Source organism: Patagioenas fasciata, chromosome 5 (assembly GCF_037038585.1).
Source record: "Patagioenas fasciata isolate bPatFas1 chromosome 5, bPatFas1.hap1, whole genome shotgun sequence".
Lineage (NCBI taxonomy): Eukaryota > Metazoa > Chordata > Aves > Columbiformes > Columbidae > Patagioenas > Patagioenas fasciata.
Genome location: NC_092524.1, coordinates 62,918,613 through 62,936,542, shown reverse-complemented (window position 1 = coordinate 62,936,542; position 17,930 = coordinate 62,918,613). Strand labels below are relative to the sequence as shown.

Here is a 17,930-nt window from a genome sequence, read left to right as displayed (position 1 = left end):
ACAGGCTGCCCATGGAGGTTGTGGAGTCTCCTACTCTGGAGACATTCAAAGCCCGCCTGGACATGTTCCTGTGCGACCTCACCTAGGCGTTCCTGCTCCAGCAGGGGGATTGGACTAGATGATCTTTTGAGGTCCCTTCCAATCCCAAACATACTATGATACTGTGATGACGTTGCTGCTCTTGCTTTCGCTTTCCTTTCTGTCTCTCGCAGCAGCCTCTTCAGCCACCTCACAGGTGCCGACACTGACCTCTGCCTACTCCATGGTCACAAATGTGTCTGAGTTGTCTTGCTGCACTGCCAAGACCAGCTCAATGGAGAGGGATGTCCGAGAGGCATTGGTCATCCTGAGCTTGCAGAAGTGTGGGGGTGGCAGCACCGTGAGCTTGCATCTGTCTGACTGAAGCACAGCGACGCAGGCTGCTGTCATCAGCTCCTGGAGCCAGAAGGCGGTTTTCTGCATGTCGAGGTATGGGCCGGTGCAGAGGGTCTGCAGGAGGCTGGCTTCCTGACGGCCCCTCAGCTCGTCCTCAGGGTGGTGGATGAAGCAGAGCATGTCTCCCAGCTTCCGCTCCCTTATGCACATGCACTCCAGTTCCACACGCAGGCGGGAGTATCTCAGCAGCATCTCTGCTTTGGGGACCAGCTCGAGATGGAAGGAGTGCCCAGGGGGTGGCTTCAGGGGCACAACCAGGCGGTAGACAAAGTCTTCTCGAAGAGCACTCTGGCTTTCTAGGAAGCCACCCAGCCCGAAAGCGGGTTGCAGGCGTGGCATGAAGTCATTGCCAGAGAGGACTCGGCAGACAGAGAGAAGGTCATTCACCAGGTCTTCCACCACGGTGCATGTTTCTTCCCTGTTTGGCACTGGCCACAAGGGGTACGCCCCCGGAAAACTGTCCATATAGAAGGGGTCTTCTTCCACTTTCTCTTCCAGGCTTCCATAGCTGCCACGCTTGCTGCTGCTGGCTGTCTGATGGTTCCTTTTCCTGAGCCACCAGCAGAGCCCAAAGAGCAGGACCAGGCCGCCAGCAACAGCCCAGAACTGCCAGTGCTGCAAGGCAGCGAGGAACAGGGATGCCCAGGAAGAGACGCTCTGCTGCTGGTTCCTCAGCTCCTGGTTCCTCAGCTCCTGGTCCCTCTCCTCTATCTCTTTCCACAACCGAGCCATCTCCCGGTTCAGCATCTCCTCGCGCTGCTTCATGCGCTCGCGCATCTCCTCATCCAGTTCATAATCAACCAACTGCACATTCTGGATTATAATTTGCAAAAGGTTGATGAAAACGTCCTTGAAAGCCATTGTCTGCAGGAGAAGAGAGAGAAGGGTCTCAGTGGGGCTGGGCGGGAGGGAGTGAGCTGGCAGCAGGGGGAATGGAGCCGGGGGCCGCAGGGAGCTGGGGGCAGGCAGGAGCAGGGCCGAGGCAGCTGGGAGGCAGCAAGGGCTGCGCCAGCCCCGACGGCGGCGGCTCCGTGCCCTGCCCAAGGTGCTCCCGCGAGCGGCCAGGCCCTCCATGCAGGGCTAGAACCCACCCCCGGGGGCCACGTTTCTGCCCCAGCCCCGTCCAGCCCGGCCTCCCCCCGCCTGCACACTCACCGCTGGCCCAGGCCGGACTGGGGCAGCGCTGCTGCTGGCGCCCCTGATAACCGCCCCGTGGGGACTCGTCCCCTGTGATGTCACAGGCGCCAGATGGTGTCACAGACACGTCCGCCCGCCATGCGACCCTTCGGCCCACAGCGCAGCTGCCCTGGTGTCCTGGTGAAGGCCGGATCAGAGTTCATGTTCTTCACAGCACCTTTTGTGGTGCTTTATGTTGGGTTGTTATCCTCTGCCTGCCAATGGCAATCTCATAATCATAGAATATCCCTGGTTTGAAGGGGCCCATGAGGACCATCTAGGCCAAGGCCTGACTCCGCACCAGGCCGGCTTCAAGTGAAATCACAGATTCACAGAATCATTTCAGTTGGAAAAGACTCTTAAGATCATTGTCTCCAACTGCAAATCTCACACTGGCAACTCCACCACTAAACTATGGCACTACCTGCACCATCTATGCATTTTTTTACATAATCAGTCATGGTGCCTCAAGCACTTCCCCGGGTAGCTTGTTCCAATGGTTGAGAACCCTTTCAATGGAGAAAGTTTTCCTAATATCCAATCCAATCCTGCCCTGATGCAACCTAAGGCCATTTCCTCTTGTCCTACCATTTGTTACCTGGGGAAAGAGACCAACATCCATCTCTCCACAACATCCTTTCAGGTAGATGTAGATAACGATACAGTCTCACCTCAGCCTCTCACTCTGCAGGGGCAACAACCACAGTTCCCAGAATCACAGAATCACAGAATGTCAGGAATTGGAAGGGACCATAAAAGCTCATCCAGGTCAAATGTCCTGCCGGAGCAGGAACAGGGGAATGCATCCAAGAGGGTTTTGAATGTCTTCAGAGAAGCAGACTCCACAACCTCCCCGGGCAGCCTGTTCCAGTGTTCTGTCACCCTCATTGTGAAGAAGTTTCTTCTCATATTTAAGGGGAACCTCCTATGTTCAAGTTTGCACCCATTGTCCCTTGTCCTATCATTGGTTGTCACCGAGAAGAGCCTGGCTCCATCCTTCTGACATTCAGCCTTTACATATTCATAAACATGACTCTGGTCACTCTTCAGTCTTCTCCAAGCTAATGAGACCCAGTTTTTTCGGCCTTTCCTTGTAAGGGAGATGCTTCACTCTCTTAATCATCTTTATGGCTCTGTGCTGGACTCTCCCCAGCAGTTCTCTGTCCTTCTTGAACTGAGAGGCCCAGAACTGGACACAATATTTCAGATGAGGCCTCACCAGGGCCGAGTAGAGGGGAAGCAGAACCTCTCTCGACCTACTGACCACGCCCCTTCTAATACACCCCAGGATGCCATGGGCCTTCCTGGCCACAAGGGCACAGTGCTGGCTCATGGTCATCTTGCTGTCCACCAGGACCCCCAGTTCTCTCAGAAGCCTTGTGCTCCACGCTCTACACCAACTTCTCTGCTCTTCTTGGACACCCTCTGGCACCTCAAGGTCTTTCTTGTAGTGAGAGGCCCAAAACTGAACACAGTGTTCAAGGTGCAGCCTCACAGGTGCCAACCCAAGCTCCACAGAGGCAGAACACTTCCCAAAAAGACAGATCTGATCACCAGACCAGGGGATCAGTGAATTAATTTTTTAGGTTGCTTTCTCTGGATGTGTAGCTCTTGCTTTACCTAATAAAGTGTCTTAGATCAACCCACAATTTTTCCCTCTTTAGCTTTCAGATTCTCCCCACCCTGCCACTGGGGAGAAAGTGACTGAGCTGCTGTATGGCAGCTGAGCTGCCAGCAACCCATGCCCACGTCCACAAAAATCCTGATGCACAGACAAAGGGTTTGTCAAAACACAACATTTACTGGCAGCTTTGCACAGAGGAAAAGTCCCAGAAGGAAGGGAATGGACTGTGTCAAAGAGTGTGGGTGGTCACTGTCCAGCTGGTAACAGAGTCTCTGTCACAAGCCTGCTTGCAAGGGTCTCTTCAGCTGTATCAGCTCCCGCTCCCCAGCTTGTGCTTTTGCTGTGCAGGAAAGGCATGGCAGCAGTTCCCACTGACGATGGATCAGCATGGTCCCCGTGTCCCGTGTGCTCAGCGCTGTAGCAGCAGCTCACCAGGAGCGTCTTCAAGCCTGGCCCTGCTTTCACCAGTATCTGGAACCAGCGGGTGGTTTTCTCGATGTCCGGGTGGTTGCCAGTGCACAGGGTGTCTAGCAGGCTGGCACTCTGATTTTGCCTCAGATCCTCCTTGCAGCGGTGCAGGAAGCACAGCATGTCCTCCCTCCTGCAGGTGCACTCCAGCTCCACGCGGAGCCTGGCCTTCCTCGCCGGCATCGCCTCCACGGTGTCCATCTGCAGGTGGAAGGAGTGCTCACGGGGGGGCCACGAGGGGCCACGAGCAGACGGTAGACAGCGTGATCCTCACAGTGACTCACACCTTCTGGTTCATTGCCCACTGCGATGGTGGGCTTCGGTCGCGGCGCGAAAGCATTCCTGGAAAGTTTTCGGCATGTACATAGAAGTTCATCCACCAGCTTGGCCATCATCATGAATGATTCCGGCAGGTCCAGGAGGCACTGGGCTGAAATTCTGCCCACACCCAGTGCAATACTGGGTTTTCCTCCTTGCCAACAGCAGAGCCAGCAGCAGAGCCCAAAGAGCAGGACCAGGCCTCCAGCAACAGCCCAGAAGTGCGAGTTCTGCAAGGCTGCGAGGAACAGGGATGTCCAGGAAGAGACGCTCTGCTCCTGTTCCCTCTGCTCCTGCTTCCTCTGCTCTGTCTCCTGACACAGCCGAGTCATTTCACGGTTCAGCATCTCCTCGCGGTGTGGCTCTGTGCCCTGCCCAAGGTGCTCCCTCAAGCGGCTGAGCCCTCCATGCAGGGTAAGAACCCACCCCGGGGGCTACGATTCTGCCCTGGCCCCATCCTGCCCGGCCTCCCCCTGCCTGCACACTCACCGATGTCCCAGGCTGGACTCAGGCAGTGCTACTGCTGGCACCCTGATAACCACCCCGAGGGGACTCGTGTCCTCTCATGTGTCAGGTGCCAGAGAGCAACACAGGCACATCTGCCCACCACCCGGCCCTTCAGCCCACAGCGCAGCTGCCCTGTTATCCTGGTGAAGGCCGGGCCAGAGTTAAAAGTGGCTCACTGCACCTTGTGTGGTGCTTTATGTTGGGGTTATTATCCTCTCCCTTGCCCATGGTAATCCCATAATCAGTCATGGTGCCTCAAGCACTTCCCCAGGTAGCTTGTTCCAATGGTTGAGAAGCCGTTCAATGGAGAAAGTTTTCCTAATATCCAATCCAGTCCTGCCCTGACGCAACCTAAGGCCATTTCCTCTTGTCCTGTCTTTTGTTACCTGAGAAAAGAGATCAACAACCATCTCTCCACAATCACTTTGCAGGTAGACGTAGATAACCATACGGTCTCACCTCAGCCTCCCATTCTCCAGATTTATACAACTCCAGTTCCCTCAGAAGACTTTTGCTCCAGACCCTTCACCAGCTTCTCTGCTCTTCTTTGGACACCGTCTGGCACCTCAGTGTCTTTCCTGTAGTGAGGGGCCCAAAACTGAACACGACGTTTGAGTTGCAGCCTCACTGGTTCCATCCCAAGGCCCCGAGGGGCAGAACGCTTACCCAAAAGATGTGTCTGATCATCAGACCACAGGAGTGGTGAATGAACTCTTTAGTTTGCTTTCCGTGGATGTGTAGCTCTTGCTTTACCTAATAAAGTGTCTTAGATCAACCCACAATTTTTCCCTCTTTAGCTTTCAGATTCTCCCCACCCTGCCACTGGGGGAAAGTGACTGAGCAGCTCTGTGATGTCTAGCTGCCTCCTGGGATTAAGCCATGAAAGCTGAGAATCATCGAAGCCCAGAGAATCACTGACTCCAGAGCCCTCTGCCTAATCTCCTCTGCAAAAAGCTCAACAACATGGGGGCAGCTGAGCTGTCAGGACCTTATAACTGTGTTCTCCATCAAACTGGAACACAGACGCTCACAGATGCAGTGTTTGTGTGTTAAAGAAGTGATTGGTTGAAATCTTTGCACAGGGTAAACCTCCTAGAGGGTCTGGAGTCTCTTGAAGCAGGTGGGTTTCCACTGGCCGTTTGGTAAAGCAGTCTCCTCTGCAACTCTCCTTGCAACAGCCTGTTCAGCTGCATCATATTCCATTCTCCAACATCTTCTTTGGCTGTGGAGATCACATGCAGGCTGATACTGCCCCAGGGGACACAGCTCTGCATCCTGGAAAGCTGTGGACCCCTGTGGTCCAAGGCAGTTGGACTCCAGCCGCCACTACATGGCAAGGGATTGTGTATCCAGCTCCAGGCACAAATAAGGGAGAAGTGCTGTTCAGGGGAAGCTGCTTTCCCACCCGAGCCTGTCACACCACAGAGCAACAAGCAATGTGCAGAGTTGTGGAGGGGATGAGTTATTCCCCTTGCGTCAATGGAGGAGCACAGACAGGTGAGGGAGCCTTGGTTACGGAGTCAATGAAAGCAGAGTCCACCGCATCAGGCCTTCCGCACAATGCTCCCCAACTCTGGGGCTGCTGAGCTACCAGCACCTTGTGTCCACGTTCCTCTGCACACCATTGCACGGACACTCACTGGCAAAGAAACATTTATTGGAACTCTCACAGAGGGTCTGGGGGGTGACGTTGCTGCTCTTGCTTTCGCTTTCCTTTCTGTCTCCCGCAGCAGCCTCTTCAGCCACCTCACGGTTGCCGATGCTGACCTCTGCCTACTCCATGGTCACAAATGTGTCTGAGTTGTCTTGCTGCACTGCCAAGACCAGCTCAATGGAGAGGGATGTCTCAAAGGCAGTGGTCATCCTGAGCTTGCAGAAGCGTGGGGATGGCACCACCGTGAGCTTGCATGTGGCTGACTGAAGCACGGCAACGCAGGCTGCTGTCATCAGCTCCTGGAGCCAGAAGGCGGTTTTCTGCATGTCGAGATATGGGCCGGTGCAGAGGGTCTGCAGGAGGCTGGCTTCCTGATGGTCCATCAGCTCGTCCTCAGGGTGGTGGATGAAGCAGAGCATGTCTCCCAGCTTCCGCTCCCTTATGCACATGCACTCCAGTTCCACACGCAGGCAGGAGTTCCTCAGCAGCTTTTCCCCTTCGGTGCCCAGCTCGAGATGGAAGGAGTGCCCGGGGGGCGGCTTCAGGGGCACAACCAGGCGATAGATAAGGTCTTCTTCACGAGCATTCTGGCTTTCTAAGAAGACACCCAGCCCGAAAGCGGGTTGCAGGCGCGGCATGAAGTCATTGCCAGAGAGGACTCGGCAGACAGAGAGAAGGTCGTTCACCAGGTCTTCCAGCACGGTGCATGTTTCTTCCCTGTTTGGCACTGGCCACCAGAGGTACTCCCACAGAAACCTGTCCATATAGAAGGGGTCTTCTTCCTCTTCCACTTCCTCTTCCAGGCTTCCAGAGCTGCCACGCTTGCTGCTGCTGGCTGTCTGCTGGCTCCTTTTCCTGAGCCACCAGCAGAGCCCAAAGAGCAGGACCAGGCCTGCAGCAACAGCCCAGAACTGCCAGTGCTGCAAGGCAGCGAGGAACAGGGATGCCCAGGCAGAGACTCTCTGCTGCTGGTCCCTCAGCTCCTGGTTCCTCAGCTCCTGGTCCCTCTGTTCTATCTCCTGCCATAACCGAGCCATCTCCCGGTTCAGCATCTCCTCGCGCTGCTTCATGCGCTCACGCGTCTCCTCATCCAGTTCATAATCAACCAACTGCACATTCTGGATCAGAATTTGCAAAAGGTTGACGAAAATGTCCTTGAGAGCCATTGTCTGCAGGAGAAGAGAGAGAAGGGTCTCAGTGGGGCTGGGCGGGAGGGAGTGAGCTGGCAGCAGGGGGAACGGAGCCGGGGGCCGCAGGGAGCTGGGGGCAGGCAGGAGTGGGGCCGAGGCAGCTGGGAGGGAGCAAGGGCTGCGCCAGCCCAGGCGGCGGTGGCGGCTCCGTGCCCTGCCCAAGGTGCTCCCGCGAGCGGCCGGGCCCTCCATGCAGGGCGAGAACCCACCCCCGGGGGCCACGTTTCTGCCCCGGCCCTGTCCAGCCCGGCCTCCCCCCGCCTGCACACTCACCGCTGGCCCAGGCCGGACTGGGGCAGCGCTGCTGCTGGCGCCCCTGATAACCGCCCCGTGGGGACTCGTCCCCTGTGATGTCACAGGCGCCAGAGCGCATCACAGACACGTCCGCCCGCCACGCGGCCCTTCGGCCCACAGCGCAGCTGCCCTGGTGTCCTGGTGACGTCTGGGCCAGAGTTCATATTCTTCACAGCACCTTTTGTGGTGCTTCATTTTGGTTTGTTATCCTCTGCCTGCCAATGGCAATCTCATAATCATAGAATATCCCTGGTTTGAAGGGGCCCACGAGGGCCATCTAGGCCTAGACCAGGGGATCAGTGAATTAATTTTTTAGGTTGCTTTCTTTGGATGTGTAGCTCTTGCTTTACCTAATAAAGTGTCTTAGATCAACCCACAATTTTTCCCTCTTTAGCTTTCAGATTCTCCCCACCCTGCCACTGGGGAGAAAGTGACTGAGCTGCTGTATGGCAGCTGAGCTGCCAGCAACCCATGCCCACGTTCCCAAAAATCCTGATGCACAGACACAGGGTTTGTCAAAACACAACATTTACTGGCAGCTTTGCACAGAGGAAAAGTCCCAGAAGGAAGGGAATGGACTGTGTCAAAGAGCGTGGGTGGTCACTGTCCAGCTGGTAACAGAGTCTCTGTCACAAGCCTGCTTGCAAGGGTCTCTTCAGCTGTATCAGCTCCCGCTCCCCAGCTTGTGCTTTTGCTGTGCAGGAAAGGCATGGCAGCAGTTCCCACTGACGATGGATCAGCATGGTCCCCGTGTCCCGTGTGCTCAGCACTGTAGCAGCAGCTCACCAGGAGCGTCTTCAAGCCTGGCCCTGCTTTCACCAGTATCTGGAACCAGCGGGTGGTTTTCTCGATGTCCGGGTGGTTGCCAGTGCACAGGGTGTCTAGCAGGCTGGCACTCTGATTTTGCCTCAGATCCTCCTTGCAGCGGTGCAGGAAGCACAGCATGTCCTCCCTCCTGCAGGTGCACTCCAGCTCCACGCGGAGCCTGGCCTTCCTCGCCGGCATCGCCTCCACGGTGTCCATCTGCAGGTGGAAGGAGTGCTCACGGGGGGGCCACGAGGGGCCACGAGCAGACGGTAGACAGCGTGATCCTCACAGTGACTCACACCTTCTGGTTCATTGCCCACTGCGATGGTGGGCTTCGGTCGTGGCGCGAAAGCATTCCTGGAAAGTTTTCGGCATGTACATAGAAGTTCATCCACCAGCTTGGCCATCATCATGAATGATTCCGGCAGGTCCAGGAGGCACTGGGCTGAAATTCTGCCCACACCCAGTGCAATACTGGGTTTTCCTCCTTGCCAACAGCAGAGCCAGCAGCAGAGCCCAAAGAGCAGGACCAGGCCTCCAGCAACAGCCCAGAAGTGCGAGTTCTGCAAGGCTGCGAGGAACAGGGATGTCCAGGAAGAGACGCTCTGCTCCTGTTCCCTCTGCTCCTGCTTCCTCTGCTCTGTCTCCTGACACAGCCGAGTCATTTCACGGTTCAGCATCTCCTCGCGGTGTGGCTCTGTGCCCTGCCCAAGGTGCTCCCTCAAGCGGCTGAGCCCTCCATGCAGGGTAAGAACCCACCCCGGGGGCTACGATTCTGCCCTGGCCCCATCCTGCCCGGCCTCCCCCTGCCTGCACACTCACCGATGTCCCAGGCTGGACTCAGGCAGTGCTACTGCTGGCACCCCGATAACCACCCCGAGGGGACTCGTGTCCTCTCATGTGTCAGGTGCCAGAGAGCAACACAGGCACATCTGCCCACCACCCGGCCCTTCAGCCCACAGCGCAGCTGCCCTGTTATCCTGGTGAAGGCCGGGCCAGAGTTAAAAGTGGCTCACTGCACCTTGTGTGGTGCTTTATGTTGGGGTTATTATCCTCTCCCTTGCCCATGGTAATCCCATAATCAGTCATGGTGCCTCAAGCACTTCCCCAGGTAGCTTGTTCCAATGGTTGAGAAGCCGTTCAATGGAGAAAGTTTTCCTAATATCCAATCCAGTCCTGCCCTGACGCAACCTAAGGCCATTTCCTCTTGTCCTGTCTTTTGTTACCTGAGAAAAGAGATCAACAACCATCTCTCCACAATCACTTTGCAGGTAGACGTAGATAACCATACGGTCTCACCTCAGCCTCCCATTCTCCAGATTTATACAACTCCAGTTCCCTCAGAAGACTTTTGCTCCAGACCCTTCACCAGCTTCTCTGCTCTTCTTTGGACACCGTCTGGCACCTCAGTGTCTTTCCTGTAGTGAGGGGCCCAAAACTGAACACGACGTTCGAGTTGCAGCCTCACTGGTTCCATCCCAAGGCCCCGAGGGGCAGAACGCTTACCCAAAAGATGTGTCTGATCATCAGACCACAGGAGTGGTGAATGAACTATTTAGTTTGCTTTCCGTGGATGTGTAGCTCTTGCTTTACCTAATAAAGTGTCTTAGATCAACCCACAATTTTTCCCTCTTTAGCTTTCAGATTCTCCCCACCCTGCCACTGGGGGAAAGTGACTGAGCAGCTCTGTGATGTCTAGCTGCCTCCTGGGATTAAGCCATGAAAGCTGAGAATCATCGAAGCCCAGAGAATCACTGACTCCAGAGCCCTCTGCCTAAGCTCCTCTGCAAAAAGCTCAACAACATGGGGGCAGCTGAGCTGTCAGGACCTTATAACTGTGTTCTCCATCAAACTGGAACACAGATGCTCACAGATGCAGTGTTTGTGTGTTAAACAAGTGATTGGTTGAAATCTTTGCACAGGGTAAACCTCCTAGAGGGTCTGGAGTCTCTTGAAGCGGGTGGGTTTCCGCTGGCCGTTTGGTAAAGCAGTCTCCTCTGCAACTCTCCTTGCAACAGCCTGTTCAGCTGCATCATATTCCATTCTCCAACATCTTCTTTGGCTGTGGAGATCACATGCAGGCTGATACTGCCCCAGGGGACACAGCTCTGCATCCTGGAAAGCTGTGGACCCCTGTGGTCCAAGGCAGTTGGACTCCAGCCGCCACTACATGGCAAGGGATTGTGTATCCAGCTCCAGGCACAAATAAGGGAGAAGTGCTGTTCAGGGGAAGCTGCTTTCCCACCCGAGCCTGTCACACCACAGAGCAACAAGCAATGTGCAGAGTTGTGGAGGGGATGAGTTATTCCCCTTGCGTCAATGGAGGAGCACAGACAGGTGAGGGAGCCTTGGTTACGGAGTCAATGAAAGCAGAGTCCACCGCATCAGGCCTTCCGCACAATGCTCCCCAACTCTGGGGCTGCTGAGCTACCAGCACCTTGTGTCCACGTTCCTCTGCACACCATTGCACGGACACTCACTGGCAAAGAAACATTTATTGGAACTCTCACAGAGGGTCTGGGGGGTGACGTTGCTGCTCTTGCTTTCGCTTTCCTTTCTGTCTCCCGCAGCAGCCTCTTCAGCCACCTCACGGTTGCCGACGCTGACCTCTGCCTACTCCATGGTCACAAATGTGTCTGAGTTGTCTTGCTGCACTGCCAAGACCAGCTCAATGGAGAGGGATGTCTCAAAGGCAGTGGTCATCCTGAGCTTGCAGAAGCGTGGGGATGGCACCACCGTGAGCTTGCATCTGTCTGACTGAAGCACGGCAATGCAGGCTGCTGTCATCAGCTCCTGGAGCCAGAAGGCGGTTTTCTGCATGTCGAGGTATGGGCCGGTGCAGAGGGTCTGCAGGAGGCTGGCTTCCTGATGGTCCATCAGCTCGTCCTCAGGGTGGTGGATGAAGCAGAGCATGTCTCCCAGCTTCCGCTCCCTTATGCACATGCACTCCAGTTCCACACGCAGGCAGGAGTTCCTCAGCAGCTTTTCCCCTTCGGTGCCCAGCTCGAGATGGAAGGAGTGCCCGGGGGGCGGCTTCAGGGGCACAACCAGGCGATAGATAAGGTCTTCTTCATGAGCATTCTGGCTTTCTAAGAAGACACCCAGCCCGAAAGCGGGTTGCAGGCGCGGCATGAAGTCATTGCCAGAGAGGACTCGGCAGACAGAGAGAAGGTCGTTCACCAGGTCTTCCAGCACGGTGCATGTTTCTTCCCTGTTTGGCACTGGCCACCAGAGGTACTCCCACAGAAACCTGTCCATATAGAAGGGGTCTTCTTCCTCTTCCACTTCCTCTTCCAGGCTTCCAGAGCTGCCACGCTTGCTGCTGCTGGCTGTCTGCTGGCTCCTTTTCCTGAGCCACCAGCAGAGCCCAAAGAGCAGGACCAGGCCTGCAGCAACAGCCCAGAACTGCCAGTGCTGCAAGGCAGCGAGGAACAGGGATGCCCAGGCAGAGACTCTCTGCTGCTGGTCCCTCAGCTCCTGGTTCCTCAGCTCCTGGTCCCTCTGTTCTATCTCCTGCCATAACCGAGCCATCTCCCGGTTCAGCATCTCCTCGCGCTGCTTCATGCGCTCACGCGTCTCCTCATCCAGTTCATAATCAACCAACTGCACATTCTGGATCAGAATTTGCAAAAGGTTGACGAAAATGTCCTTGAGAGCCATTGTCTGCAGGAGAAGAGAGAGAAGGGTCTCAGTGGGGCTGGGCGGGAGGGAGTGAGCTGGCAGCAGGGGGAACGGAGCCGGGGGCCGCAGGGAGCTGGGGGCAGGCAGGAGTGGGGCCGAGGCAGCTGGGAGGGAGCAAGGGCTGCGCCAGCCCAGGCGGCGGTGGCGGCTCCATGCCCTGCCCAAGGTGCTCCCGCGAGCGGCCGGGCCCTCCATGCAGGGCGAGAACCCACCCCCGGGGGCCACGTTTCTGCCCCGGCCCTGTCCAGCCCGGCCTCCCCCCGCCTGCACACTCACCGCTGGCCCAGGCCGGACTGGGGCAGCGCTGCTGCTGGCGCCCCTGATAACCGCCCCGTGGGGACTCGTCCCCTGTGATGTCACAGGCGCCAGAGCGCATCACAGACACGTCCGCCCGCCACGCGGCCCTTCGGCCCACAGCGCAGCTGCCCTGGTGTCCTGGTGACGTCTGGGCCAGAGTTCATATTCTTCACAGCACCTTTTGTGGTGCTTCATTTTGGTTTGTTATCCTCTGCCTGCCAATGGCAATCTCATAATCATAGAATATCCCTGGTTTGAAGGGGCCCACGAGGGCCATCTAGGCCTAGACCAGGGGATCAGTGAATTAATTTTTTAGGTTGCTTTCTTTGGATGTGTAGCTCTTGCTTTACCTAATAAAGTGTCTTAGATCAACCCACAATTTTTCCCTCTTTAGCTTTCAGATTGTCCCCACCCTGCCACTGGGGAGAAAGTGACTGAGCAGCTGTATGGCAGCTGAGCTGCCAGCAACCCATGCCCACGTTCACAAAAATCCTGATGCACAGACACAGGGTTTGTCAAAACACAACATTTACTGGCAGCTTTGCACAGAGGAAAAGTCCCAGAAGGAAGGGAATGGACTGTGTCAAAGAGCGTGGGTGGTCACTGTCCAGCTGGTAACAGAGTCTCTGTCACAAGCCTGCTTGCAAGGGTCTCTTCAGCTGTATCAGCTCCCGCTCCCCAGCTTGTGCTTTTGCTGTGCAGGAAAGGCATGACAGCAGTTCCCACTGACGATGGATCAGCATGGTCCCCGTGTCCCGTGTGCTCAGCGCTGTAGCAGCAGCTCACCAGGAGTGTCTTCAAGCCTGGCCCTGCTTTCACCAGTATCTGGAACCAGCGGGTGGTTTTCTCGATGTCCGGGTGGTTGCCAGTGCACAGGGTGTCTAGCAGGCTGGCACTCTGATTTTGCCTCAGCTCCTCCTTGCAGCGGTGCAGGAAGCACAGCATGTCCTCCCTCCTGCAGGTGCACTCCAGCTCCACGCGGAGCCTGGCCTTCCTCGCCGGCATCGCCTCCACGGTGTCCATCTGCAGGTGGAAGGAGTGCTCATGGGGGGGCCACGAGGGGCCACGAGCAGACGGTAGACAGCGTGATCCTCACAGTGACTCACACCTTCTGTGTCATTGCCCACTGCGATGGTGGGCTTCGGTCGTGGCGCGAAAGCATTCCTGGAAAGTTTTCGGCATGTACATAGAAGTTCATCCACCAGCTTGGCCATCATCATGAATGATTCCGGCAGGTCCGGGAGACACTGGGCTGAAATTCTGCCCACACCCAGTGCAGTACTGGGTTTTCCTCCTTGCCAACAGCAGAGCCAGCAGCAGAGCCCAAAGAGCAGGACCAGGCCTCCAGCAACAGCCCAGAAGTGCGAGTTCTGCAAGGCTGCGAGGAACAGGGATGTCCAGGAAGAGACGCTCTGCTCCTGTTCCCTCTGCTCCTGCTTCCTCTGCTCTATCTCCTGACACAGCCGAGTCATTTCACGGTTCAGCATCTCCTCGCGGTGTGGCTCTGTGCCCTGCCCAAGGTGCTCCCTCAAGCGGCTGAGCCCTCCATGCAGGTAAGAACCCACCCCGGGGGCTACGATTCTGCCCTGGCCCCATCCTGCCCGGCCTCCCCCTGCCTGCACACTCACCGATGTCCCAGGCTGGACTCAGGCAGTGCTACTGCTGGCACCCCGATAACCACCCCGAGGGGACTCGTGTCCTCTCATGTGTCAGGTGCCAGAGAGCAACACAGACACGTCTGCCCACCACCCGGCCCTTCAGCCCACAGCGCAGCTGCCCTGCTATCCTGGTGAAGGCCGGGCCAGAGTTAAAAGTGGCTCACTGCACCTTGTGTGGTGCTTTATGTTGGGGTTATTATCCTCTCCCTTGCCCATGGTAATCCCATAATCATAGAATATCCCTGCTTTGAAGGGGCCCACGAGGACCACCTAGGCCAAGCCCTGACTCCACACCAGGCCGGCTGGTGATCAAGTGAAATCACAGATTCACAGAATCATTTCAGTTGGGAAAGAATCTAAATATCATTAATTCCAACTACAAATCTCACACTGGCAACTCCAGCACTAAACTATGTCATTACCTATACCATCTACACATTTTTTTACATAGCTCCAGTCATGGTGCCTCAAGCACTTCCCCAGGTAGCTTGTTCCAATGGTTGAGAACCCTTTCAATGGAGAAAGTTTTCCTAATATCCAATCCAGTCCTGCCCTGACGCAACCTAAGGCCATTTCCTCTTGTCCTGTCTTTTGTTACCTGAGAAAAGAGACCAACAACCATCTCTCCACAATCTCTTTGCAGGTAGACGTAGATAACCATACGGTCTTACCTCGGCCTCCCATTCTCCAGATTTATACAACCCAAGTTCCCTCAGAAGACTTTTGCTCCAGACCCTTCACCAGCTTCTCTGCTCTTCTTTGGACACCGTCTGGCACCTCAGTGTCTTTCCTGTAGTGAGGGGCCCAAAACTGAACACGACGTTCGAGTTGCAGCCTCACTGGTTCCATCCCAAGGCCCCGAGGGGCAGAACGCTTACCCAAAAGATGTGTCTGATCATCAGACCACAGGAGTGGTGAATGAACTATTTAGTTTGCTTTCCGTGGATGTGTAGCTCTTGCTTTACCTAAAAAAGTGTCTTAGATCAACCCACAATTTTTCCCTCTTTAGCTTTCAGATTCTCCCCACCCTGCCACTGGGGGAAAAGTGACTGAGCAGCTCTGTGATGTCTAGCTGCCTCCTGGGATTAAGCCATGAAAGCTGCAGATCATCGAAGCCCAGAGAATCGCTGAAACCAGAGCCCTCTGCCTAAGCTCCTCTGCAAAAAGCTCAACAACATGGGGGCAGCTGAGCTGTCAGGACCTTATAACTGTGTTCTCCATCAAACTGGAACACAGATGCTCACAGATGCAGTGTTTGTGTGTTAAACAAGTGATTGGTTGAAATCTTTGCACAGGGTAAACCTCCCAGAGGGTCTGGAGTTTCTTGAAGCGGGTGGGTTTCCGCTGGCCGTTTGGTAAAGCAGTCTCCTCTGCAACCCTCCTTGCAACGGCCTGTTCAGCTGCATCATATTCCATTCTCTGACATCTTCTTTGGCTGTGGAGATCACATGCAGGCTGATACTGCCCCAGGGGACACAGCTCTGCATCCTGGAAAGCTGTGGACCCCTGTGGTCCAAGGCAGTTGGACTCCAGCCGCCACTACATGGCAAGGGATTGTGTATCCAGCTCCAGGCACAAAGAGGGGAGGAGTGCTGTTCAGGGGAAGCTGCTTTCCCACCTGAGCCTGTCACACCATAGAGCAACAAGCAATGTGCAGAGTTGTGGAGGGGATGAGTTATTCCCCTTGCGTCAATGGAGGAGCACAGACAGGTGAGGGAGCCTTGGTTACGGAGTCAATGAAAGCAGAGTCCACCGCATCAGGCCTTCCGCACAATGCTCCCCAACTCTGGGGCTGCTGAGCTACCAGCACCTTGTGTCCACGTTCCTCTGCACACCATTGCACGGACACTCACTGGCAAAGAAACATTTATTGGAACTCTCACAGAGGGTCTGGGGGGTGACGTTGCTGCTCTTGCTTTCGCTTTCCTTTCTGTCTCCCGCAGCAGCCTCTTCAGCCACCTCACGGTTGCCGACGCTGACCTCTGCCTACTCCATGGTCACAAATGTGTCTGAGTTGTCTTGCTGCACTGCCAAGACCAGCTCAATGGAGAGGGATGTCTCAAAGGCAGTGGTCATCCTGAGCTTGCAGAAGCGTGGGGATGGCACCACCGTGAGCTTGCATCTGTCTGACTGAAGCACGGCAACGCAGGCTGCTGTCATCAGCTCCTGGAGCCAGAAGGCGGTTTTCTGCATGTCTAGGTATGGGCCGGTGCAGAGGGTCTGCAGGAGGCTGGCTTCCTGATGGTCCATCAGCTCGTCCTCAGGGTGGTGGATGAAGCAGAGCATGTCTCCCAGCTTCCGCTCCCTTATGCACATGCACTCCAGTTCCACACGCAGGCAGGAGTTCCTCAGCCGCTTTTTCCCTTCGGTGCCCAGCTCAAGATGGAAGGAGTGCCCGGGGGGCGGCTTCAGGGGCACAACCAGGCGATAGATAAGGTCTTCTTCACGAGCATTCTGGCTTTCTAAGAAGACACCCAGCCCGAAAGCGGGTTGCAGGCGCGGCATGAAGTCATTGCCAGAGAGGACTCGGCAGACAGAGAGAAGGTCGTTCACCAGGTCTTCCAGCACGGTGCATGTTTCTTCCCTGTTTGGCACTGGCCACCAGAGGTACTCCCACAGAAACCTGTCCATATAGAAGGGGTCTTCTTCCTCTTCCACTTCCTCTTCCAGGCTTCCAGAGCTGCCACGCTTGCTGCTGCTGGCTGTCTGCTGGCTCCTTTTCCTGAACCAGCAGCAAAGCCCAAAGAGCAGGACCAGGCCTGCAGCAACAGCCCAGAACTGCCAGTGCTGCAAGGCAGCGAGGAACAAGGATGCCCAGGCAGAGACGCTCTGCTCCTGGTTCCTCAGCTCCTGGTTCCTCAGCTCCTGGTCCCTCTGTTCTATCTCCTGCCATAACCGAGCCATCTCCCGGTTCAGCATCTCCTCGCGCTGCTTCATGCGCTCGCGCGTCTCCTCATCCAGTTCATAATCAACCAACTGCACATTCTGGATCAGAATTTGCAAAAGGTTGACGAAAATGTCCTTGAGAGCCATGGTCTGCAGGAGAAGAGAGAGAAGAGTCTCAGTGGGGCTGGGCGGGAGGGAGTGAGCTGGCAGCAGGGGGAACGGAGCCGGGGGCCGCAGGGAGCTGGGGGCAGGCAGGAGCGGGGCCGAGGCAGCTGGGAGGCAGCAAGGGCTGCGCCAGCCCCGACGGCGGCGGCGGCTCCGTGCCCTGCCCAAGGTGCTCCCGCGAGCGGCCGGGCCCTCCGTGCAGGGCGAGAACCCACCCCCGGGGGCCACGTTTCTGCCCCGGCCCCGTCCAGCCCGGCCTCCCCCCGCCTGCACACTCACCGCTGGCCCAGGCCGGACTGGGGCAGCGCTGCTGCTGGCGCCCCTGATAACCGCCCCGTGGGGACTCGTCCCCTGTGATGTCACAGGCGCCAGAGCGCGTCACAGACACGTCCGCCCGCCACGCGGCCCTTCGGCCCACAGCGCAGCTGCCCTGGTGTCCCGGGGACGTCTGGGCCAGAGTTCATGTTCTTCACAGCACCTTTTGTGGTGCTTTATGTTGGGTTGTTATCCTCTGCCTGCCAATGGCAATCTCATAATCATAGAATATCCCTGGTTTGAAGGGGTCCACGAGGGCCATCTAGGCCTAGACCAGGGGATCAGTGAATTAATTTTTTAGGTTGCTTTCTCTGGATGTGTAGCTCTTGTTTTACCTAATAAAGTGTCTTAGATCAACCCACAGTTTTTCCCTCTTTAGCTTTCAGATTCTCCCCACCCTGCCACTGGGGAGAAAGTGACTGAGCAGCTGTATGGCAGCTGAGCTGCCAGCAACC

General features: G+C 56.2%; 7 protein-coding genes across 7 annotated transcripts; all 7 read right to left on the bottom strand.

The window, feature by feature from the left end:
• Window positions 1-255: 255 nt before the first annotated feature.
• LOC136101856 (inositol 1,4,5-trisphosphate receptor-interacting protein-like) lies at window positions 256-1,509 on the bottom strand. The gene has a single exon (XM_065838355.1). The coding sequence runs from the start codon at window positions 1,507-1,509 to the stop codon at window positions 256-258; it is 1,254 nt and encodes a 417-aa protein (XP_065694427.1).
• Window positions 1,510-3,481: 1,972 nt separating this feature from the next.
• On the bottom strand, window positions 3,482-4,977 carry LOC136102311 (uncharacterized). Its single transcript, XM_065839289.1, is given in 3 exon segments — window positions 3,482-3,943; window positions 3,946-4,392; window positions 4,915-4,977. Coding segments are annotated over 3 exon segments (972 nt in total).
• A 1,324-nt stretch (window positions 4,978-6,301) lies between these two features.
• Window positions 6,302-7,564, bottom strand: LOC136101862 (uncharacterized). The gene has a single exon (XM_065838362.1). It carries the CDS (start codon window positions 7,562-7,564, stop codon window positions 6,302-6,304), a length of 1,263 nt encoding a protein of 420 aa, XP_065694434.1.
• Window positions 7,565-7,835: 271 nt separating this feature from the next.
• LOC136102310 (uncharacterized) lies at window positions 7,836-9,762 on the bottom strand. Its single transcript, XM_065839288.1, is given in 4 exon segments — window positions 7,836-7,943; window positions 8,453-8,728; window positions 8,731-9,177; window positions 9,700-9,762. Coding segments are annotated over 4 exon segments (894 nt in total).
• Window positions 9,763-11,086: 1,324 nt separating this feature from the next.
• On the bottom strand, window positions 11,087-12,349 carry LOC136101863 (uncharacterized). The gene has a single exon (XM_065838363.1). The coding sequence runs from the start codon at window positions 12,347-12,349 to the stop codon at window positions 11,087-11,089; it is 1,263 nt and encodes a 420-aa protein (XP_065694435.1).
• Window positions 12,350-13,051: 702 nt separating this feature from the next.
• LOC136102309 (uncharacterized) lies at window positions 13,052-14,770 on the bottom strand. Its single transcript, XM_065839287.1, is given in 3 exon segments — window positions 13,052-13,513; window positions 13,516-13,962; window positions 14,708-14,770. Coding segments are annotated over 3 exon segments (972 nt in total).
• A 1,325-nt stretch (window positions 14,771-16,095) lies between these two features.
• LOC136101866 (inositol 1,4,5-trisphosphate receptor-interacting protein-like 1) lies at window positions 16,096-17,157 on the bottom strand. Its single transcript, XM_065838370.2, has one exon. It carries the CDS (start codon window positions 17,140-17,142, stop codon window positions 16,096-16,098), a length of 1,047 nt encoding a protein of 348 aa, XP_065694442.1. The 5' UTR covers window positions 17,143-17,157.
• Window positions 17,158-17,930: the final 773 nt, after the last annotated feature.